Genomic DNA, 23,737 nt, shown 5'->3' with positions numbered 1-23,737 from the left:
TGGAAGTTCAGGTCAAAGTCAGAATATTAGAGCAGCTGTTCATATATCACCTAACACAATTTCCTCATGTTATAAGTTTTATAAATGGGGAGGCCAACCTAGTAAGCTTATATGACATAGCTCAGTTTGTATTAGAGCAAGGCTAAGAACTAGTTTCATGATTGGAGTAGAAAGGGCAGCTAAATGTGAGGATAAGGAACAGGCCTGGGATTTCCCTGGCAGTTCAGTGGTTAAGAATGCACACTTCAAAGCAGGGGGCATGGGTTTAATCCCTGGTCAGGGAACTAAGATCCTACAAGTCACATGGCATGGCCAAAAGAAAAAAAAAAAAGAATCAGGCCATTCATTCATGGTGATATCTCCCAGCTCCTAGTCCAGTTCCTGACAAGTAGCAGATGCTTCATAAACATTGGTCACAGAACTCACCAGCTGACTGACTTGACTGAATGAATGTATGAGTGATATATTTCTACCTGTGTTCCCAGGGAACACTGTCCATTTCAGACCGAGGACTACTATTTCACTGGAGATAGTAGAGGGTTTACTCTATTTGCCAAGAGACACTTGACAGAGTAACAGTTTTCTTCCTCTGAGTATTGCTTCCTCTTCGTTGATGAGGACAGGGTAAATGTCAGTCTTCACAGGATGTGTGTGGTCTAGCATGAGACAGAACTGGCATTTCCTTTGCTGTCATCGTAGATGACAGTGTTAAGAGAGCAGTGATTGGTAGTCAAACGCCTGCTGTGCTGGGCCAGCAGTCTGGAGAGTGGCCACTGCTCCTGTGACTTGGGAGGAGAGACAGTTCCAGGAAATACTCAGTTCGATTGGAGAATTGAAACGGCACCTAAACAGAGCCATTGTTTGACTTTCTTCTTCAGAATCCATGTTTTCACATCTTTTTGATGGTGTCCTGCTCATGCTGCTACTGCTTACAAGTAAGTCTGGATTTTTGCAGTTGGATAGTACAAGATAAAGATGCAAGGATGGTCATTGTAATAAGCAAAAGCTTGGAAGAAACCTAAATATCCACCAGCAGAAGGTGGGTAAAGAAATTGTGATATATCCATGATACAAATAGCAAAGCTGATGAAACGTAATGATATGAGATGTCTTTAAATCATAATGTTAATTGAAGAAAGCAAGGAGCAGAAAAATGGATATATTGGACTTGTTTTTGTGTGTATCACAGGGCAGTGGGAATACATGAATGCTTCTCTGGGAAAGGGAGCTGGGAAATGGAAAAGAGCAGGGTATGGGAGAGTTGTCATATGCTTTTTATACTGCTTTTATAATATGTGTGTATATTTTTATACTGCTTTTTAATATGCGTGTATATTAGTGTGTAGTTTATATAAATTTTAAACCTCAGAACAGCCATACATTAACTTCTTATTCAGCCAAGGGTTTTTATTCATTATGTGACTGGTCCTTCATTAAAAAAAAAGGAGAGAGAGTTTTGTGTCAGGATAACTGCCCTGAGTTTGTGAATAGACGACTAGCCTAAATGGGTGAGCTCTTTTCCTGGCTGACAGCGACTCACTGCTGATTATCTGTTTCCATCAGCAGTGCCCTTCAATGTTCACAGGACCAGGCCATGATTCTCTCCTTGGGCACTGGTTCTCAAAGTGAGGTTCTAAGATGAGCCATATCCTGAGCGTGTCCTGGGAACTTGTTAGAAATATAATTCTTGGGCCCCACCCAAGAACTATTGAATGGGGAACTCTAGCAGTTGAGCTCAGCTCTCTCTGTTTGAACAAGGCTTTCTGGTGATTCTGGTGCCCCTTGAGTCTGAGAATCATTGCTATAGTGAACTGTTCTCCAAGCAGGACAGCAGCAGTGGTTTCCTCTTTATTCTGCAAAGCACTGCTTGCAGTTTTCTTGAAGTGGAACAACCTCTCTCACTGCTCTCTTTCCCTCTTTATGCAGGTTCTTTGAAAGGGGCATATGTGTCTCAGGTGGGTCAGAATGCTGATCTGCCCTGCACCTACTCTCCAGCTACCACTGAGAATCTCGTGCCTGTGTGCTGGGGCAAGGGACCCTGCCCTGTGTTTGAATGTTACAGTTTGGTGCTCAGGACTGATGGAAGGAACGTGACCTATCAGACATCCAGCAGATACCTACTAAAGAGGGATTTGCACAAAGGAGACGTGACCTTAACCATCAAGAATGTGACTTTAGCTGACAGTGGGACCTATTGCTGCCGGATCCAATTCCCAGGTCTAATGAATGATCGAAAATCAAACCTGGAGTTGATCATCAAACCAGGTGAGTAGACTTTTGCATACCTCCTTTCTGAATGAGATTTGCCTGTGGATCATATTAAATACACTGACTGATCTCACCTTTGGTCTTCCCAATTACAGCCCTCCAGTTGGGACCCTAAGACCTAAAGTTTAATGGGTCCAACGTGTTTAATTCCCTCCATCTATTTTGAACCTCATGGCCATAGAATGAAGGAAAGTGCTAGATCAGTGGTCTGAGTACCTGACTGGTCACTGGAATCACCTGGGGAGCCTTTTGACTCCCACAGATGCTTGGGCTCCAGCCCTGAACCAGGGGAATCAGCATTTCTGGAGGTGGATGGAGCCTGAGCATGGGAGTTTTACAAAGTCTACACCCAATGATTCTCCCCCATGTGCAGCCAAGATTGAGAACCACTGGATCTGCATGTGTGGGGAAGAGGGGGCACGTATGCTTTCATGTTTTAATGCTTATAGAGTGTGTACTTAGTGGTTGATGGAGCTAAGTTCAAATTTGACACTGCTTCTTACCAGCTATGTAATCTTGATCAAGTTATTTAAACTCTGTGACCTCTTCCTCTATAAAATATAATATTACCTACCCTAGAGGCCACTGGGAGGATTTTATGAGATGTTTTGTGGAATGTGTTTACTATGGCTGTAAGTTTTATTATTAACAATTAGACTGTGATAATAATGATGTAACACACCTCTGTCAGACATTCTGAGTGTCATATACTCTCAACGAAGGTGTTCAGGTAGGTTTGGAAGTTTAGCATGTGTTTCTCTTCTATTGTTGTGTTTACAATTTTTTTTTCTGTTGCCACTTTTCTGCTGTCAGAGAAGCCTCATCCTTACATTGGTTTCTGACTTTAGCCAAGGTCACCCCAGCTTGGACTCCATGGAGGGACATCACTACAGCCTTTCCAAGGATGCTCACCACAAAGGGACCGGTCTCAGGTAATTACACATGGTGTATAGGAGGAAACCTTTAGGTGGTTTCAGAGTTCAGAAGATTTAGAATATGGGGAAAATATGAGAAAATAGTTTGAGTGGAGGCACGAATATTTCTGTGCACCCAAGACAGTGACAGGGGTAAGGAAGGGGTGAAGGTAAATTTATGCTGGGAAAAAAGAGCCCCAGGCTAGGATTCTGAATTAGTCATGAGTAGCCCTCTACCTGAGGAGAAGGCAATGGCACCCCACTCCAGTACTCTTGCCTGGAAAATCCCATGGACAGAGGAGCCTGGAATGCAGTCCATGGGGTTGCTGAGGGTCGGACATGACTGAGCGACTTCACTTTCTCTTTTCACTTTCATGCATTGGAGAAGGAAATGGCAACCAACTCCGGTGTTCTTGCCTGGAGAATCCCAGGGACGGGGGAGCCTGGTGGGCTGCTGTCTATGGGTTCACACAGAGTCAGACACGACTGAAGCAACTTAGCATAGCATAGCATAGCCCTCTACCTGAGCAAAAGCCTTTCACTTCTCCTGATAGCAGCTTCCTCTTCTGTCTGAGGAATGAGTTCAGAGACTTGGATTTCACCACCCAATAATTCCCGACTCCTGAAAAAGATTTTTGATGAGCTTCTTATTTTGCCAAACAAGGGAAAAAAAGATTTCTACTATTGACATCCCCATGTTAAAAAAAAAAAAAAGAGGATACTCTTATATAAGTTTAATGAAAAACTCATTATGTTTCCTTGTTATTTTCTGATTTACTCCTGTACTGATGATGTTTTGTCATGTATTGGCCCCAGTCCATGTTTGGGATAATTTGGATTAGGCTATTTCAAGAGTTCCTTCTAACTGGAATAAAGTCCATCATCTTCCTCAGATTCTGACCTCAGAAGGAGCAGCTAAAACCTTCAAGTATTTCAACAAGTATTTTCCACAGTGCTCTAGAAAGAAGATAAGGTTGACAGAGCAGACCTCAAGTCACATCGATCAGGGAGGAGTTCTGGTCTCTCTAAACTCTCCAAAGCATAGTCTTTGATTCAGTAAAATGAGGTGGTTATTGTTGTTTAGTTGCTAAGTCATGTTTGCCTCTTTTGTGACCACATGGACTGTAGCCCATCAAGCTCCTATCCATGAGATTTCCCAAGCAAGAATACTAGAGTGGGCTGCTGTTTCCTTCTCCAGGGGATCTTCCAGACCCAGGAATTGAACTCACGTATTCTGAATTGGCAGGTGGATTCTTTACCACTGAGCAACCAGGAAAGCCCTAAAATTTAATAATAGGTAAATTCCAATCCTAATCTATTAAATCTCTCAGATTTAAATAAGGAAGTGTGTCTAAAGTGCTTAGCCCAGAGTCTGATCATGGTACCTACTCAGTACATGTTAGCTATTGTCATTTTCAGTAAGATCTAGAGGCAGAATGAGGTTGCAGTTAAGTATTAGTTCAGTGATGGGCTTCCCAAGGTGACTCTGTGGGTAAAGAACCTGACTGAAATGCAGGAGACACAAGAGATGAATGTTCAATCCCTGAGTCAGGAAGATCCCCTGGAGAAGGACATGGCAACCCGCTTCAGTATTCTTGCCTGGAGAATCCCATGGACATAGGAGCCTGCCAGGCTATGGTCCGTACAGTTCCAAAGAGTTGGACATGACTGAAACAAGTGAGCACAGCACAGCGCTTCAGTGATAGGCAGAATGGGTTCTAATGTCAGCTTTTTGTGTTAGTTTTATAAACTCAGTTTTGTTGCTCAAACTCTGTGAGGCTCAATTTCCTTACCTCTATAATGAGGCTAATTTCCAGTGCCTATGTCATAAGACTATTGTAAAGATTGATGTGATGACATATGTAAAGCACTAAGTATAATGCATAATGCCCTGCCCAGACAAAGCACTCAAATATTAGTTATTTTAAATACTAATGTCAGTTCTCTAGAGGTTGAATCTTTTTATTGGTTCTTTAGTCACTGGGTACCAAGATCTCTCATGCAATTTGTAAGGAAGTTAAATATGGTGGAAACAGATGATCAACCAAATAGTGAGCTAATCGAATCATACCAAGTGTTTATCATATGTCATTGTTATATTTTAAAGAATTCCACGACTGTAGACCTTGAAGGGAATGGTGGGAGTCCCACTTACCCATCATGGGTTTCAGTGCTCTTTACAATGTCACGCCCCAGTGGACATTTGCTGTGTGACCACACACCTTCCCAGATAGAGAAGTAGCTTCCTCACAAGGCAGTGCACGTTTTTTGAGGTGTCTGTGCCATAACCAGAAGTGGCCTTCACTTCAGGTTTTACTTGTTTGTTCCTTCCCTTTAGGGCAACAGAATGGGGCCATCTTTTGTACCTGGGAATATAGGGAGAGTGCCTACAATCTCTGAGCTTTTCAAAGGCCTGAGAAAATACTTAAATGAAAAAAGGCAATGGCTCCAAACTACGGAAATAAAATGAAAAGTTGAAATTAATTAGTATTTAGTTAGTTAATTAATTAGTATTTAATGGTATGACTATAATACGTAACATTATACCAGTTAATTACCTGCAAGTCAGCTTGTATGTAGTTGTACACACCGTTTCTTTAATGTGGAATGTGGGTACATATGCTTGCTATGAAGTGGAGAGGAGCCTTTACAAGTAAGAGTTCCAAGGGTCTTTGAGGTTCCTAAACCAACTTTGAACATCGGACAAATGAAATCTCTCTTCCACCTGAAGAAAGCAGGACTGGATCACGGATGAATCCTTAGCTCTGGAAGTAGACTTGATTTGAATCTCGGGGTCTCCAGTTAATAGCTATGTGATCTTGGACAAAATACCTCTCTGGGACTTCTTCATTTGAAAAATGGGAAAATAATAGTACTTTGCACACAGTGACTGCAGCCATGGAATTAAAAGATGCTTGGTTCTTCAAAGAAAAGCAATGACAGCTCTAGACAGTGTATTATAAAGCAGAGACATCACTTTGCTGACAAAGGTCCATGTGGTCAAAATGGTTTTTCCAGTAGTCATGTATGGATGTGAGAGTTGGACCAGGCAAAAGGCTGAGCGCTGAAGAACTGATGCTTTCAAACTGTAGTGTTGGAGAAGACTCTTGAGAATCCTTTGGACAGCAAGGAAATCAAACCAGTCAATCCTAAAGGAAATCAACCCTGCATATTCATTGGAAAGACTGGTGCTGAAGCTGAAGTTCTAATATTTTTGCCACCTGAAGTGAAGAGCTGACTCATTGGAAAGACCCTGATGTTAGAAAATATCGAGGACAAGAGAAGGGGTTACAGAGGATGAGATGGTTGGATGGCATCACTTACTCAATGGACATGAGTTTGAGCAATCTCACAGAGATAGTAAAGGACAGGGAAGCCTGACATGCTGTAGTTCATGGGGTTGCAGAGTCGGACATGACTTAGTGACTGAACAAGAACAATGGTGGTGAAGATGAAAAGATATTGTGCATGTAGAGTGCTAAGCACTCTGTCAGGCACATAAAACATGCTAGATGGTAAATATTAAGTTTGTATACTTTTAAGACCATCAACCTGCTCCGCCAATCTTGGGTCCTCTAGGAAACACACTGTAACATCCTCCATCTGTCCCACCCATCTTGGTTGATGTCAATCTATGTGAAAATAAGCTGTGATAACCCAATAGGGCTTTAGTTGATTGATCATTTTCACTGTAAGATGAAGTTAAAAAAAAAAGTTAGAAGTCAGACAGTCTTATCATTTAAGCCAAGAAAAGTAATTGTATGGAAGCAGAAACTGGATTTACACTAGAAAATATTGTATGTGTAGTTTACTTAGTAGTTCCACCAGTGTGGTTTTAAAATTCCTTTTCATTATAGGAGCAAAGGTAAATGGGAGATAACGTCTTTCCTTTTCTTAAAATATAAACAAACAAGACTTTAGGCTGCTGCTAAGTCACTTCAGTCGTGTCTGACTCTGTGGACCCCATAGACAGCAGCCCACCAGATTCCCCTGTACCTAGGATTCTCCAGGCAAGAACACTGGAGTGGGTTGCCATTTCCTTCTCCAATGCATGAAAGTGAAAAGTGAAAGTGAAGTCGCTCAGTCGTGTCTGACCCTCAGCAACCCCATGGACTGCAGCCTTCCAGGATCCTCCGTCCATGGGATTTTCCAGGCAAGAGTACTGGAGTGGGGTGCCATTGCCTTCTCCAACTTCAGGCTGAGAATATGCTTTTATAATGTTAAAATCAGAGTCTGCATGCCAGGAGTTTAGCATTAAAAGGCTTAGACTTTGAAGCTTCCAGAAAGTGATCATGGCATTTAGGAAGTTTCAGAGCCTCTGACTCAACCAGAAAAATGAGTTTGCATCCTTACTCTTCCCAAGGCTGACGATTTATTGGTTTGTAAAATGCATTGTTTATGAGATAAGGGCCTGGCCCATCTTGTTCACTGTTCTGTCCTCTGTGCCTGGCATAGAGTGGGGATGTAATATATGTTCATTGAATGGATAGGCAGATAAATAAATAAATGCCTAAAAAGTAAAGAAAGTGATCTGGGATCTGTGCAGCATGATGAGCTTAGTAATCACAGTGCTGAGGTGAGCATTGTTGGAGGCAGCATAGTTAAGTGTGTACTTAAGGCCACGCAGACCTAAATTGGAAGGCCATTTCTGTTATTCGCTAAGCTGTATGACCTTGGGTAAGTCATTTAGCTTCCTAATTCTCAGCTTCTTCGTCTGTGCAATGGGACAGATACTCCCTACTGTAAGATAGTTGTTTTGAGTGTTAAATGAGATATACTTCCTTGAAGAATTTAACACAATGCCTATTCATAGTAAATTATAGTTACAGTTATTATTATTTTCATTTTTTAGGGAACAAAATACCCTCTCTCTTAATGTTAAACGGTTTTGAGAAAATCAACTTTCCTTACCTTTCAGAGTCTAATCATGCCACATCTTTATCCATTCATTTGTTGATGGACATCTATACAATGGAATATTACTTAGTTATAAAAATGAAATAATGCCATTTGCAGCAACGTGGGTGGACTTTGAGATTATCATACTAAGTGAAGTGAGCCAGACAGAGAAAGGCAAATGTCATATCATATTGCATATATACATATGAATTTACTTACAAAACAGAAATAGACTCATAGACATAGGAAACAAACTGATGGCTACCAAAAGGGAAAAGGGTGAAGGAGGGATAAATTAGCAGTTCGGGATTAACATAGAACAGGCATCCCAGTTGGCCCTGGTGGTAAAGAATCCACCTGCTAATGCATGAGATGCAAGAGATGGGGTCCAACCCCTGGATCAGGAAGATACCCTGGAGTAAGAAATGACAACCCACTCTGGTATTCTTGCCTGGAAAAGTTCCATGAACAGAGAAGCCTGGCAGGCTACAGTCCATGGGGTCTCAAAGAGTTGAACATGACTGAGCGACTGAGCACACAGATATATACAATAGATAACCAACAAAGATCTACTGTATAGCACAGGGAACTATACTCAGTAAGTTGTAATAACCTGTAAGGGAAAAGAATCTGAAAAAGACTATATATATTCTGAATCACTTTACTGTATACCGAAACTAATACAACATTGTAAATCAACTATACGTCAATTAAAAAATGAACAAAATAAATATTGAAAAGCAGTCATGTGATCTAAAAAAGTCTAATTATAATGCTTGCTTGTGTATTGTCAATGCTGTTAGAATTTTGCAGACCGTTTTAGGTCCTATGGACACAACAAACCACGTATTCAAAATATGTCTTCCCAGAAGAAGTCTCCATTTCATAGAACATAGGTAGTTCGGTTTGTTATCTGGGTGAAAAAACGTCATCCTAGAGTTGATTTGTAAGTGTTCAATAAATTCTGTTGGTTTCTCAGTTAATTATTGTGAAGAGTATGAAGTAGAATTAATTTCAAATAGAATTATAGGCAGCTTAAAAAAAACAACAAACCTCATATAAAAGAGCATTCCTAACTGTTTTGGCTATTTTTCTTCTTTGTGGTAGAGACACGGACACTGAAGACCCTCCATGATAAAAATCAGACAGTAAGTAACTGTGTTTGTGAGCTCAGCTCATGCTCAACTCAAAGAAAAAAAAGTATGGCTTTAGACTTCCTTCCTGTCCACTCTTTCCTTGGGGAAAAATACCTAATCTCCCTTGTCTTTGGGTTCCTTGACTATAACATGTTGCTGATGACAATTGTAACTGCAGAGGCCTGTTGTAAGGATGGAGTGAGATGATGCATATAAAAGTGCCTGGCACATAGTAGGTGTGCCAAAAGGAAGACTCACTAGCATTTTGTTCTTATCCTGAAATTTCACAACTGTATACCACTGTGGAGGGTTCAGACACCCTGCATCTCCTGAGAGTAGTGTTTTTCCTTGTTAACATTTCTACCCTAGTGAGAAAGATTGTTTGTTTGTTTAAATTTATTTATTTATGACAAGACACCAGTCAGGAATATTCTAAGGTAAGAACTTACATTTCTAACCAAAAACAAAGCCGTATTTCAATCAACCACCATTTTAATGTCTCCCACCTTCTCAGAATGCAAGGGAAAACCACTAGAAAACAATCTGATAGCAGTGACTGGGAAATTGTTTGAGGACATACCCGGGAGTCTGCATTCATTTGACTCGGTCTGACTCACTCTCAAGTATTTTGTGTTTGTCCTGCGGTCTTTGCAATCCAGGACTGCCTTTTAAATACCTCTTTGTGCCACACTGCTCAGGGCGCATTTGCACAGTGCACTTGCAGTAAATGTGTGTTGAATAAATGGAGGACTTAATTGCTTAATGTTGTTTTGAAAGTGTTCACTGTTGCTCTTTTTAAAGGGGGAACATGAACTGAAAGTTTAGAAGCAGGATGCAGAGCAATAGTAATAAAAGCTACCACTGATTGAACATTTACCTGTACCAGGCTCTGTGCCAAGCATTTTCTGGTTTTTGTCACTTAATTTTCCTGATAACTTTACAAATGACTCTGCTCTTTGGTGACAGAACTGGGATTTGAACCCAAGACTGTCAGGCTGCAAATTCCTAGCTTTTAAATCACTATCTTTCTGTGGAAATTGGGGTTTCATGGTACAACATCAAATTTAGACCTCTCTGAAACTCCCTGGAAACATGAGGGAATCTTATATAAATAGGGTTCTGCTTTAATGTTCATTTTTGTTGGGGAAATTGGGAGTCCATTTACTAAGGCTACTTCTCCACCCACAGCACAGACAAGCATATCTTATTCTCTTGCTAAGTCCAAAACTTCAGCTAATCTTTTTCTTTGGGTGGTTTGAAGTTTGCCTAGAAGGGGACAGATTGTGAGTCATTTCAAGGTCCCTGCATTCCTGGGACACTGTGAAAGGGTGGTTCTCATGCATAAGTCGTGAGATTACCTGGGCAGACAGTGGGTTTCTGGCCATTTGCTGTAATTCTGTTTGTGTTTCCATAGGAAATATCCACAGTGGCTATTGAGTTACAAGACATGGGTGCCACCACCAGAACAGGCCTCTACATAGGAGCAGGAGTCTTTGCTGGGCTGGCTCTGATTCTTATCTCTGGTGGTCTAATTCTCAAATGTAAGTCATCTGATGGTGCTTCTCTCTCCCTCTGATAAGGAACTGTTAATATAGGAACCAACCCAAACCTAGACATTATAATTATTAGGTTATATTGATTAGAATCAATACTCTTTCAGTTCAGTTCAGTTCAGTTCAGTCGCTCAGTCGTGTCCAACTCTTTGCGACCCCATGAATCGCAGCACACCGGGCCTCCCTGTCCATCACCAACTCCCGGTGTTCACTTAGACTCACGTCCATCAAGTCAGTGATGCCATCCAGCCATCTCATCCTCTGTCGTCCCCTTCTCCTCCTTCCCCAATCCTTCCCAGCATCAGAGTCTTTTCCAATGAGTCAACTCTTCGCATGAGGTGGCTAAAGTACTGGAGTTTCAGCTTTAGCATCATTCCTTCCAAAGAAATCCCAGGGCTGATCTCCTTCAGAATGGACTGGTTGGATCTCCTTGCAGTCCAAGGGACTGTCAAGAGTCTTCTCCAACACCACAGTTCAAAAGCATCAATTCTTCGGCACTCAGCTTTCTTCACAGTTCAATTCTCACATCTATACATGACCACTGGAAAAACCATAGCCTTGACTAGACGGACCTTTGTTGGCAAAGTAATGTCTCTGCTTTTCAATATGCTATCTAGGTTGGACATAACTTTCCTTCTAAGGAATACTCCTTAGTCCTTTCAAATCACAGGATTAATAATAGCTTGTTTTTATTCAGTGCTTACTGTGTAACAAGCATGTTTTTATATTTATCATCGTCACCATCTTATAAGGTAGGTAGACTGTTATCCCCGTTTTTTACAGCAGAGGAGAGTAACACTTAGAGACGGTAAACTTTCAAGGTTTTCTCAAGGTTTCAGAATCGGTAAGTGGCAAAGCTGGAATTCAGATTCAAGCAGGTTGATTCTAGTATCTATTTTCTTATTTTTGAAGAGCATAAATATTTTAAATTCATGAATTAGCAATAACTTCCTTCTATGCATTTTCTATGTTATGTATCTCTTACGGGTGGTTCTTTAAAGAGGGGCAGCAGGTTCCTTTAACACTGGGTCATGGTCAAGGTTGCAGCATTTGTTATTTTCCTCCATTGTGGCACTCAGCAAACTTTTTACTTCTAAGTTGCTTATGTTTATTTAAAAAAAATAAGTATAATTTATATGTGATACACTGTCTATGTAAAATGTGTCCAACTTAATGAATTTTTGTAGATGATTTCACTCAGGAAACCATCACCACAATCAATGACCAAACACTTCCATCACTCTGAAAGCCTCACATACTTGAATAATCGTGATATATTCTCTTCTCTTTGGGGCAGAGGCCAAGGCCTTATACCTCTATTGTTTTAGTAGCCTTTCTTACTCATCTGTAAACATAGACTGTGTGTAGCATACAAACCATTCCGAAATTTCCCAGGACTGAAGCGGGGTGGGGGGTCCGAATATGTGGGTTTTCAGTGCTAAAACTGGGACAGTCCAGGGAAAACTGGGACGAGCTGCTCATCCTGTGTGGCTTAAAGCTTCCAAGTGCTTTATGTGCATTAAATGCTCATAATTACCCTGTAGAAAAAGGTACTATATTGTTCTCATTTACCAGTTGGAGAGCCATTGTGTTGAAAAGTTAAGTAACTTTTACTCCAACGTGACACTGTTAATTGATAGAGGATTTGAAACCTGGGCTATCCTGCTTACCTTTTTGTTATTCTGCCATTAATGGTAAATGAATTGTTCAGAGGAAGAAGCTACTCACTCCCACTTACCCGAGTTTATGGAGAGGTAGCAGTGGAGTTTGGGAATTGACCACATGAATATGGAATCTACAGGCTGATAAGGAGTAATGATAACACCCACTTTTTGTGTTCTGCCAAGGCCTGGATATTGGGGACTATTATGGTTTGGGTAAAAGAGTGTGGCAAGAGGTTGATGAGGAGTAGGAGAAGTCATGGTTTGTACACACATATGATTACTGCCAAAATGGTATGGGGAGGGAGGTGGGAGGGGGGTTCAGGATGGGGAACACGTGTACACCCATGGCGGATTCATGTTGATGTATGGCAAAACCAATACAATATTGTAGAGTAATTAGCCTCCAATTAAAATAAATAAATTTATATATATATAAAAAAAAACATGACTACGTAGAAGGATAGATGGGAAAGTTGTGTACAATTTGCAGTCTTTTCCCTAGAAGCTGCTAGAGAAAATCACACAACGAGGGTAACAGGTTTTTAATCATGACATCAAAGCCATAAATTGGCACTCAGAAATGTGCAGCAATCTTGTTTCTTCCTAGTGCAGTGTCTGAGATGAGCATCACATATTTCACTGCTTCTCAACCCTCCCTCCCTTCTCACTGCACTAATGAAGTATTAAAAGCCTGTTTCAACTACTTTGGCATAGCCATGACTTCCTTCTTCCTTTGATTGCTTTCTCCAAAATCATCTCTTTCTCCATTCCTATTTATGCTTTTTTTATTAGTGTAAAAATAAGATCTAGTTCACACATTTCTCTCCCGCCACTCCCATTTCTCTCCTCTCCTTCACAGGCATATTTCAGATGAGTTATTCCTACATTTCATTCCTCTGTACTCTTCAAACACCCCCAGCCCCATTTAGCTTCTATACCTGAATTGCCATGGAAGTAGTTTTAGTTCAAGCTGAGTGATCTCCATTTTGATAAACCCTGTAGATACCTCTGTCTTCATTGCAGTACATCCATTTTTCAGTAATATTCAACTAAGTTGACCCTGGAATGGGTGAATTTAACTCAGATGACCATTATATCTACTACTGTGGGCAGGAATCCCTCAGAAGAAATGGAGTAGCCATCATGGTCAACAAAAGAGTCCGAAATGCAGTACTTGGATGCAATCTCAAAAATGACAGAATGATCTCTGTTCATTTCCAAGGCAAACCATTCAATATCATGGTAATCCAAGTCTATATCCCAACCAGTAAAACTGAAGAAGCTGAAGCTGAACGGTTCTATGAAGACCTACAAGACCTTTTAGAACTAACACCCAAAAAAGATGTCCTTTTCATTATAGGGGACTGGAATGCAAAAGTAGGAAGTCAAGAAACACCTGGAGTAACAGGCAAATTTGGCCTTGGAATACGGAGTGAAGGAGGGAAAAGACTAATAGAGTTTTCCCAAGAAAATGCACTGGTCATAGCAAACACCCTCTTCCAACAACACAAGAGAAGACTCTACACATGGGCATCACCAGATGGTCAACACTGAAATCAGACTGATTATATTCTTTGTAGCCAAAGATGGAGAAGCTCTATGCAGTCAACAAAAACAAGACCAGGAGCTGACTGTCGCTCAGACCATGAACTCCTTATTGCCAAATTCAGACTGAAATTGAAGAAAGTAGGGAAAACCACTAGACCATTCAGGTATGACCTAAATCAAATCCCTTATGATTATACAGTGGAAGTGAGAAATAGATTTAAGGGCCTAGATCTGATAGATAGAGTGCCTGATGAACTATGGACTGAGGTTCGTGGCATTGTACAGGAGACAGGGATCAAGACCATCCCCATGGAAAAGAAATGCAAAAAAGCAAAATGGCTGTCTGAGGAGGCCTTACAAATAGCTGTGAAAAGAAGAGAAGCAGAAAGCAAAGGAGAAAAGGAAAGATATAAGCAACTGAATGCAGAGTTCCAAAGAATAGCAAGGAGAGAGAAGAAAGCCTTCTTCAGTGATCAATGCAAAGAAATAGAGGAAAACAACAGAATGGGAAAGACTAGAGAGCTCTTCAAGATAATGAGAGATACCAAGGGAACATTTCAAGCAAAGATGGGCTCGATAAAGGACAGAAATGATATGGACCTAACAGAAGCTGAAGATATTAAGAAGAGATGGCAAGAATACACAGAAGAACTGTACAAAAAAGATCTTCATGACCCACATAATCACGATGGTGTGATCACTGACCTGGAGGCAGACATCCTGGAATGTGAAGTCAAGTGGGCCTTAGAAAGCATCACTACGAACAAAGCTAGTGGAGGTGATGGAATTCCAGTTGAGCTGTTTCAAATCCTGAAAGATGATGCTGTGAAAGTGCTGCACTCAGTATGCCAGCAAATTTGGAAAACTCAGCAGTGGCCACAGGACTGGAAAAGTCAGTTTTCATTCCAATCCCAAACAAAGGCAATGCCAAAGAATGCTCAAACTACCGCACAATCGCACTCATCTCACATGCTAGTAAAGTAATGCTCAAAATTCTCCGGAGAAGGCAATGGCACCCCACTCCAGTACTTTTGCTTGGAAAATCCCATGGACGGAGGAGCCTGGTAGGCTGTACTCCACGGGGTCGCTAGAGTCCGACACGACTGAGCAACTTCACTCTCATTTTTCACTTTCTTGCATTGGAGAAGGAAATGGCAACCCACTCCAGTGTTCTTGCTTGGAGAATCCCAGGGACAGGGAAGCCTGGTGGGCTGCCGTCTATGGGGTCGCACAGAGTCAGACACGACTGACGCAACTTAGCAGCAGCAGCAGCAGCAGCAAAATTCTCCAAGCCAGGCTTCAGCAATACGTGAACCGTGAACTTCCTGATGTTCAAGCTGGTTTTAGAAAAGGCAGAGGAACCAGAGATCAAATTGCCATCATCCGCTGGATCATGGAAAAAGCACGAGAGTTCCAGAAAAACATCTATTTCTGCTTTATTGACTATGCCAAAGCCTTTGTGTGGATCACAATAAACTGGAAAATTCTGAAAGAGATGGGAATACCAGACCACCTGACCTGCCTCTTGAGAAATCTGTATGCAGATCAAGAAGCAACAGTTAGAACTGGACATGGAACAATAGACAGTTTCCAAATAGGAAAAGAAGTATGTCAAGGCTGTATATTGTCACCCTGCTTATTTACCTTATATGCAGAGTACATTATGAGAAACGCTGGACTGGAAGAAGCACAAGCTGGAATCAAGATTGCCAGGAGAAATATCAATAACCTCAGATTTGCAGATTACACCACCCTTATGGCAGAAAGTGAAGAGGAACTCAAAAGTCTCTTGATGAAAATGAAAGTAGAGAGTGAAAAAGTTGGCTTAAAGCTCAACATTCAGAAAACGAAGGTCATGGCATCTGGTCCCACCACTTCATGGGAAATAGATGGGGAAACAGTGGAAACAGTGTCAGACTTTATTTTTCTGGGCTCCAAAATCACTGCAGATGGTGACTGCACCCATGAAATTAAAAGACGCTTACTCCTTGGAAGGAAAATTATAACCAACCTAGATAGCATATTGAAAAACAGAGACATTACTTTTCCAACAAAGGTCTGTCTAGTCAAGGCTATGTTTTTTCCTGTGGTCCTGTATGGATGTGAGAGTTGGCCTGTGAAGAAGGCTGAGCACCAAAGAATTGATGCTTTTGAACTGTGGTGTTGGAGAAGACTCTTGAGAGTCCCTTGGACTGCAAGGAGATCCAACCAGTCCATTCTGAAGGAGATCAGCCCTGGGATTTCTTTGGAAGGCATGATGCTAAAGCTGAAACTCCAGTACTTTGGCCACCTCATACGACGAGTTGACTCATTGGAAAAGATTCTGATGCTGGGAGGGATTGGGGGCAAGAGGAGAAGGGGATGCCAGAGGATGAGATGGCTGGATGGCATCACTGACTCAATGGACATGAGTCTGAGTGAACTCCCGGAGTTGGTGATGGACAGGGAGGCCTGGTGTGCTGAGATTAATGGGGTCACAAAGAGTCAGACAGGACTGAGCAACTGAACTGAACTGAACTGAAGTTGACCCTCACTCATTCCAAAAGTCTTCCTTCTCTGGACTTCTGAAACACCACTCTCACTTTGGCCACTCCTTTTCAGTCATTTTTATAATTTTCTCTTTTTCAGCATGATCTTTAGGTGTTGAGATTCCCCAGAGCTGGTGTTTTTCCTCTCTCCATACCCTCTGGATGATGATAACCTGTATTTCTGTAGACTTAAATGTCATCCTTAGTTTCTGTCTTTAGCACTCAAGTGTGTTGGTACTAACTGTCCAGCTGTTCAGGTGTTATCTCCACTTATTTGTCTCCCACCTTACTGCATCCAAAAAGGAGCTCTGGAGTCTATATTCCACCTTTTTAAAATCCTACCCACCCCCACCCCCCGCCCCGCCCCCTGCCGCCGCCCCAGGTCTTCATCATAGTGTTTCACTACCATCCAAGTGGTTGCCTGAGCTAGAAGCCCTCCTTGAATTCTCTCCTTCTTCACTCCTAACACACAATCCCAACTACACACAATCCAGCTTCACTTCCTGCACTTTCCTCAAAACATATCTAAAATCCATTCATGATTTTGTGCCTCTCTGTCATCACCTTACTCTGAGGCAGTTCATGCCTTACCTTCTCTTTTTTCATACCTCCTTTTAGTTCATTCTCCACATAGCAACCAAAGTGATTTTCTTGAAACCCAGTTATATCATATTTCTGGCCTTCAATTATTTCTTATGTCTTAGGATAAAACCCAAGCTCCTGATTATGACTTCAAGGGTCCTATGGTATCTAGCCCAGGCTCCATTTCAGATCTTATCTTGTGCCACTCTTTTATTCCAGTCATGCTTTCAGTTTCAGGCACTTATCACCGTCTTTACCAGGGCTTTACTCGATCCAGATGCTCACCCTGGTTCTTCATTTGGCTGACTCATTCTCTTCTTCCAGAACTGAGCTTAAAGATCATCTTCAGTTCAGTTCAGTCACTCAGTCTTGTCCGACTCTTTTCGACCCCATGAATTGCAGCATGTCAGGCCTCCCTGTCCATCACCAACTCCCGGAGTTCACCCAAACTCATAGCCATCGAGTCGCTGATGCCATCCAGCCATCTCATCCTCTGGCGTCCCCTTCTCCTCCTGCCCTCAATCCCTCCCAGCATCAGAGTCTTTTCCAGTGAGTCAACACCTTGCATGAGGTGGCCAAAGTATTGGAGTTTCAGATTTAGTATCAGTCCTTCCAAAGAACACCTAGGACCGATTTCCTTTAGAATGGACTGGTTGGATCTCCTTGCAGTCCAAGGGACTCTCAAGAGTCTTCTCCAAGACCACAGTTCAAAAGCATCAATTCCTCCGCACTCAGCTTTCTTCACAGTCCAACCCTCACATCCATACATGAACACCGGATAACTATTGCCTTGACTAGACAGACCTTTGTTGGCAAAGGAATGTCTCTGCTTTTGAATATGCTATCTCAGTTGAGTTCAGTTGCTCAGTCATGTCCGACTCTTTGTGACCCCATGAATCGCAGCACACCAGGCCTCCCTGTCCATCACCAACTCCCGGAGTTCAACCAGACTCACGTCCATCGAGTCAGTGATGCCATCCAGCCATCTCATCCTCTGGCGTCCCCTTCTCCTCCTGCCCTCAATCCCTCCCAGCATCAGACTCTTTTCCAGTGAGTCACCTCTTCGCATGAGGTGACCAAAGTACTGGAGTTTCAGCTTTAGCATCATTCCTTCCAAAGAAATCCCAGGGCTGATCTCCTTCAGAATGGACTGGTTGGATCTCCTTGCAATCCAAGGAACTCTCAAGAGTCTTCTCCAACACCACAGCTCAAAAGCATCAATTCTTTGGTGCTCAGTCTTCTTCACAGTCCAACTCTCACATCCATACACAACCACAGGAAAACCATAGCCTTGACTCGACGAATCTTTGTGGCAAAGTAATGTCTCTGCTTTTGAATATGCTATCTAGGTTGGTCATAACTTTCCTTCCGAAGATCATCTTAGTGGTATGTATCTGTTCATTCCATACTCCTAATTCATCTCTGCTCCCCTCTCCCCTTTGGCAACCATAAGTTTGTTTTCTATGTCTGTGAGTCTGTTTCTGTTTTGTAAATAAAGCTATTTGTAATGTTTTTAGCTTTCACATGTAAATGATATGATGTTTGTCTTTCTCTGTCTTATTTCACTCGGTATGATAATCTCTAGGTTAATCCATTTTGCTGCTGTACTTTTCTTTCTATCACATCAAGTTTGAAATTATTTTATTTTTTCTATTTCTTATTTTTTTTTCTTAAATGCCTCCCCACTGGAAGACAAGCTTAATGATGTTAGGGCTCATAATTCATTTTTTTGTGTCCCTGGTGCTTTAGCATACTAGCAGATATGTAGTAGGCACTCCCTATATTTGTTAAATATGAAAATACATCTTTATTACTTTCTACCACAGTTTATGTAATATACCAAGACACACATCAGTGGTTTGATGTAATTAAATCTTAACCAGTAGACCAGATTTACCTAAACAATCTTTTCTTCCCATTAGCCCTTCTTGTTTTTTATCTCATTTATTTTATTAAAGCATTTTAAATGGACTTTCATTTTCCTTTCTACTTAGGGTATTCTGATAGAAAAGAGAAGATACAAAATTCAAGGTAAGAATCATGGGTAGGGTAGGAGAAGGTGGGGATCTTGGGTGAGCCTTCAGCTGATTGAACACCTACTCCACCCAGGCTCTAGGTGGCCGCTGGTTACAGAAGTGAATGAGAAGCTCAGCGTCTACTCTCAGAGCTTTTCATAACTCAGCCTGGTTCTTCTGAACTCTGATTACCTGTTAGAATCACCTAGGGCACTTAAACATATTTGTCTATCCCAGAGCAAATACGTTAGAATCTTTGGGGATGAGGTCTCAGCATAGTGAAAAAGTAAAAGAGTTAGTTGCTCAGTTGTGTCCGACTCTTTGTGACCCCATGAACTGTAGCCTGCCAGGCTCCTCTGTGCATGGAATTCTCCAGGAAGGAATACTGGAGTGGGTGGCCATTCCCTTCTCCAGAGGATCTTCCCAACTCAGGGATCAAACTTGGGTCTCTTGCATTGAAGGTGGATTCTTCACTATCTGAGCCACCAGGGAAGCCCCTATTGTTCTAAAAACTTTCTAGGTAATTGTAATGTTCAAACAGAGTTGAAAACTGCTTGTCTGTCATATTGAAGAATTAGTCTCCATTCCTAATTACACTACACTACACACACACAAAGATTATATAATTTTACTGGGTTTCTGTGACATTTGGGACATGGGCAGAATGAAATATATTTTAAGAAAAAAATGATTCTGTCCACTGAATACTATCTGAACCACTAATAATTTTAGACTAAGTCTAGGTGGTGCTATTGGAGAAGGGAATGGCAACCCACTCCAGTGTTCTTGCCTGGAGAATCCCAGGGACGGGGGAGCCTGGTGGGCTGCTGTCTGCGGGGTCGCACAGAGTCGGACACGACTGAAGCGACTTAGCAGCAGTAGGTGGTGCTAGTGGTGAAGAACCTGCCTGCCAGTGCAGGAGACATAAGAGACGCAGATTCACTCCGTGGGTTGGGAAGATCCCCTGGAAGAGGGCTTTGCAACCCGCTCTTGCCTGGAGAATCCCATGGACAGAGGAGCCTGGAAGACTACAGTCCCTAGGATCATAAAGAGTTGGACACGACTGAAGTGACTTAGCATTCACACACACTAGATGATATAGTTATGAAGACAAAATAGTCTGCAGTAAAAAGTCAAATAAGACCAAATAGAACACTTAATCATCATGGTTCTATATGATCTATAACCAGCATTTATTAGAGCTGAAACCTGAAATGTTGTGATATCAATAGGTAATATTTACATTTATGAGTACTACTGCTGCTGCTGCTGCTGCTAAGTCACTTCAGTCATGTCCGACTCTGTGTGACCCCATAGACGGCAGCCCACCATGCTCCGCCATCCCTGGCATTCTTTATGGAATTATTGGGTTAATGTTTTATCTCTACCTATAAATGTAAACTCCATAGAAAATTAGGAACTTATCAGCACATTAACAACTGTATCCCCTAGTGCACACCTGATTCTTAGTACACACTTCATAAATATTTGAGGATTGCATGGACAAATGTTCCTTACAGCAGCCCTGTGAGAGAAGAGTACTTATTCCCATTGTATGGGTGAAGACCCTAACACCCTGAGTTTACTAATATACAGCCTCCAGGAGCTTTTTGTGTTTTGTTCACTGTTGTATCTCTTGATGCATGGGCTCAGTGTGTAACACACTAAATAGTTCTTTAATGAATAAATGGAAAAGGCAAATCTGACTCAGCCTAGATCATATGGATGGTAAGAAACAGAGGTAGAATTCAAACTCAAGTCTCACTGGATCCATAACACATTCCTTTTACTTTTTGGAATTGTTTAAACCCACATAATAATTGAAATAACAGTGCAATTTGAGCATGTTATTTGATATTTGTCACATTTACTTTGTTTCTCTCTTTACGTATACAATTTTGTTTTTGTCTGAACCATTTGTACAGGTGTTTCAGACATCTTGACACTTCACATAAACACTTCAGTCTGCACTTCCTCAGAATAAGTATATTCTCTTAGATAACACAATTCCACTTTTATACCTAAGAAATTTCAGATTAATTTGAATTTGTACAGAGTATTCCCCAGATTATTTCATTGCTATTTTATGTTTTCCCTTCCTAGTCAGGACCTGATCAAGGATCGTATACTGCCTTGGTTGCTAACTCTTCAGCAAAGCCCATTCTCTCAATTCTATTACACGTTGTCCAGAAAGTGCTTAACTCAACTACAATACTTTATTTCCACAGCCTCATCACTTTGGCCAACCTTTCTCCTTCAGGGTTGGCAAATATAGCAGCAGAGGGGATGCACCCAGTGGAAAACATCTATATCACTGAGGAAAATGTATATGAAGAGGAGGATCCATATGAGTGTTACTGCTCCGTCAACAGTGGGCAGCAATCCTAACAACCTCTGGGCTGCTGTCACCTTTCAACGCCACCAGATTCAACCACTTCATCTAGGAGCTTGGTGTTGTCTTCTTTGAAGACATGAGATGGCTCAGCTGACTGATTTGAGAAATTCTGCCCTTGGCCACCATGCAGAGTTTTTCCATATTTTAAAGATAACTAGCTCACTTGAGGATTGAGCTGGGACCTGTGTGGTAATACACAGGCACTACATTGCCTCTGTGCTCCATCCACCCAACTCAGAGACTGCTAATTGGGACATTAGAGCTCCATTGGGCTTTTACAGAGAGTAAGAATTCTTAATATGGGATCTCTGGAATTCTAGATATTCGATTACATGGTGTGTCCATAAAACTCTTGAAAATACAGGGGAAATTACGTGCTGAGATATATGTGTGTCTTTTTCAATACAGGAAGTCTAAAGGGTCACTGATTCTCAAAGAGCTCTGTGATCCATAGAAGGGGTTAGGAAACTACTGGAGTAGGACTAGATGGTCTTGATTCCCTCAAAGCCTCAAGGTTTATACTTCTTTGAATGTTGACTCTGCAACAGTAAGTGCCAGTGCACAGCTCTCCTTGGCTTCAGTTAAGAAGATGGGCCAGCAAGGCCTGTGGTGTGGCAGATGCTCCTGGAGAAAAAGGAAGTACGCTCAGTGTGCATTGACTAGTTTTGCTTGGGGTGTACTCAAAGGGAAAGATCTCTAACTGACTTGTCATTCATGGAGAGAAATGGAGCAGTGTTTTTCATAAAAGAAGAAGCAGGACTGGGACACAAATTCTGTTCCCTGGTGGAAAGTAGATGAGGATCTCTAGCCGTCTTTATTTGTCAGAGTCAGATCCCTTCGTGCTTCGACAATGGTCCTTAAGCTTCAGTGCCAAGATGGTGGAGAGTAGGTCCATCTTGCCTGTTTTTTCCTCCCCAGTTATGGCACAACTCTGACACATAATAGAGATTTACTTAATATCTTTGGAGTGAAAAAATTAAAAAGCAGAAAGGCAAATTTCTGGAAAAACTTTTCCAATGGAGAATTCAGATAGAACTCTGTACCTTCACTTGTGGGGAACTAAAAAATACTCTCAATCCTCTGTTTCTGGTCTTGTCCAGCTCTTAGTTTCTCAGCATCTTCTTCCAGCTCAGGCCCTGGAAGTCTATTACTCTCCTGTCTTCTTTCTCTTTTCTGCTGGATGAATCAACAGTAGAGACCTGCCTGAAAACGGCCTTCTCTGGGTGATGGCTAAAGTGCTACTGTGTTGCATGCAGGAGATGTTGGTCACCAGGGATGCAGGCTTCCTGTTTGTTACAGCGTTCAGGCTGCATCCAGATAGGATTGGGAAGCATTCGTTTTCTACTGGAGATCATTTTGCAGTGTTTCAGGCATGGGCTTTTAAACAAGCTGAATAATTAATCTTAAGTGTTTTTAGTTTATGAAATTCTAGAGGGAAGAGGTTTCAGAACACATTTAAACCAGGTCAATGATTGCCCCACAAAAGGGATTCTTATTCTAAAAAAATCTTTAAACAAGGATGTATATATAAGAACAACTCTTGCAACAGTGCTTGTGAGAGACTTTTTCCATGAATTGGGGATTAGCTAATTAGGTGGTATTGCCAACACACTGGAACAGTTAAAAAAAAATTAGTTGGTTTCATCATAGAGTTGTTTTGCTAGTTCAACAGATACTAAGTGCTTACCTTGTGCCAGGGACTCTGGTGCTGGGATCACAGAGACCAAATAGACACATCCCTGGCCCCGTGGAACTTCTGACTGATCTGACAGGAAGGAGGATCTCATTCATTCATCCAGTGAACATTTTTTAGCACCTAGTTTGTGCCAGACAGTGATTTAGTTCCTAGAAATATAGCAGTGAAGGAAACAGACAAAATCCCTAGTTTCACAGAGCTGTGTTACTTGTCAAAGGAGAAATCTATATTGCTAATAAAAAGAAAAAGGTTCTAAAATAGTATAGTTAATTCTATTTTTTTCTTTTACTGTAAAATATTCCAGAAGCATATTCCAAAGTTAATATGGTTATTTCACAGGGGCAAATAGTCAGTTTCACTTTTTCCTTTTATGTGCTTCTATAACTGAGGAGAAGGCAATGGCACCCCATTCCAGTACTCTTGCCTGGAAAATCCCATGGATGGAGGAGCCTGGTAGGCTCTAGTCCATGGGGTCGCTAAGAGTCGGAGATGACTGAGCAACTTCACTTTCACTTTTCACTTTCATGCATTGGAGAAGG

At 41.6% G+C, this 23,737-nt stretch overlaps 1 protein-coding gene across 3 annotated transcripts; it reads left to right on the top strand.

The window, feature by feature from the left end:
• The first annotated feature begins 342 nt into the window (after positions 1 to 342).
• On the top strand, positions 343 to 23,118 carry LOC133251548 (hepatitis A virus cellular receptor 2-like). Of its 3 annotated transcripts, none has more exons than XM_061424161.1 (7): positions 343 to 935; positions 1,927 to 2,265; positions 3,117 to 3,200; positions 9,189 to 9,229; positions 10,632 to 10,758; positions 19,087 to 19,123; positions 21,368 to 23,118. In XM_061424161.1, the coding sequence occupies exons 1-7, from the start codon at positions 884 to 886 to the stop codon at positions 21,423 to 21,425; spliced, it is 738 nt and encodes a 245-aa protein (XP_061280145.1). In that variant the 5' UTR covers positions 343 to 883; the 3' UTR covers positions 21,426 to 23,118. The 3 variants fall into 3 exon arrangements, with proteins under 3 accessions (XP_061280145.1, XP_061280146.1, XP_061280144.1); XM_061424160.1 differs by having other exon boundaries at positions 346 to 935; positions 21,336 to 23,118; XM_061424162.1 differs by lacking the exon at positions 19,087 to 19,123 and having other exon boundaries at positions 21,336 to 21,478.
• Positions 23,119 to 23,737: the final 619 nt, after the last annotated feature.

The sequence above is a fragment of the Bos javanicus genome, chromosome 7 (assembly GCF_032452875.1).
Source record: "Bos javanicus breed banteng chromosome 7, ARS-OSU_banteng_1.0, whole genome shotgun sequence".
Classification (NCBI taxonomy): Eukaryota; Metazoa; Chordata; class Mammalia; order Artiodactyla; family Bovidae; genus Bos; species Bos javanicus.
The sequence above is the reverse complement of the archived record's forward strand: the minus strand, read 5'-3'. Positions and strand labels throughout refer to the sequence as shown.

Excerpts from the sequence above, each read along its gene's own strand:
- LOC133251548 (XM_061424160.1), top strand. The coding sequence starts at position 884 with ATGTTTTCACATCTTTTTGATGGTGTCCTGCTCATGCTGCTACTGCTT. Across the intron at positions 936-1,926 it reads CATGCTGCTACTGCTTACAA|GTTCTTTGAAAGGGGCATAT; the intron begins GTAAGTCTGGAT and ends CTCTTTATGCAG. Across the intron at positions 3,201-9,188 it reads CACAAAGGGACCGGTCTCAG|AGACACGGACACTGAAGACC; the intron begins GTAATTACACAT and ends TCTTTGTGGTAG.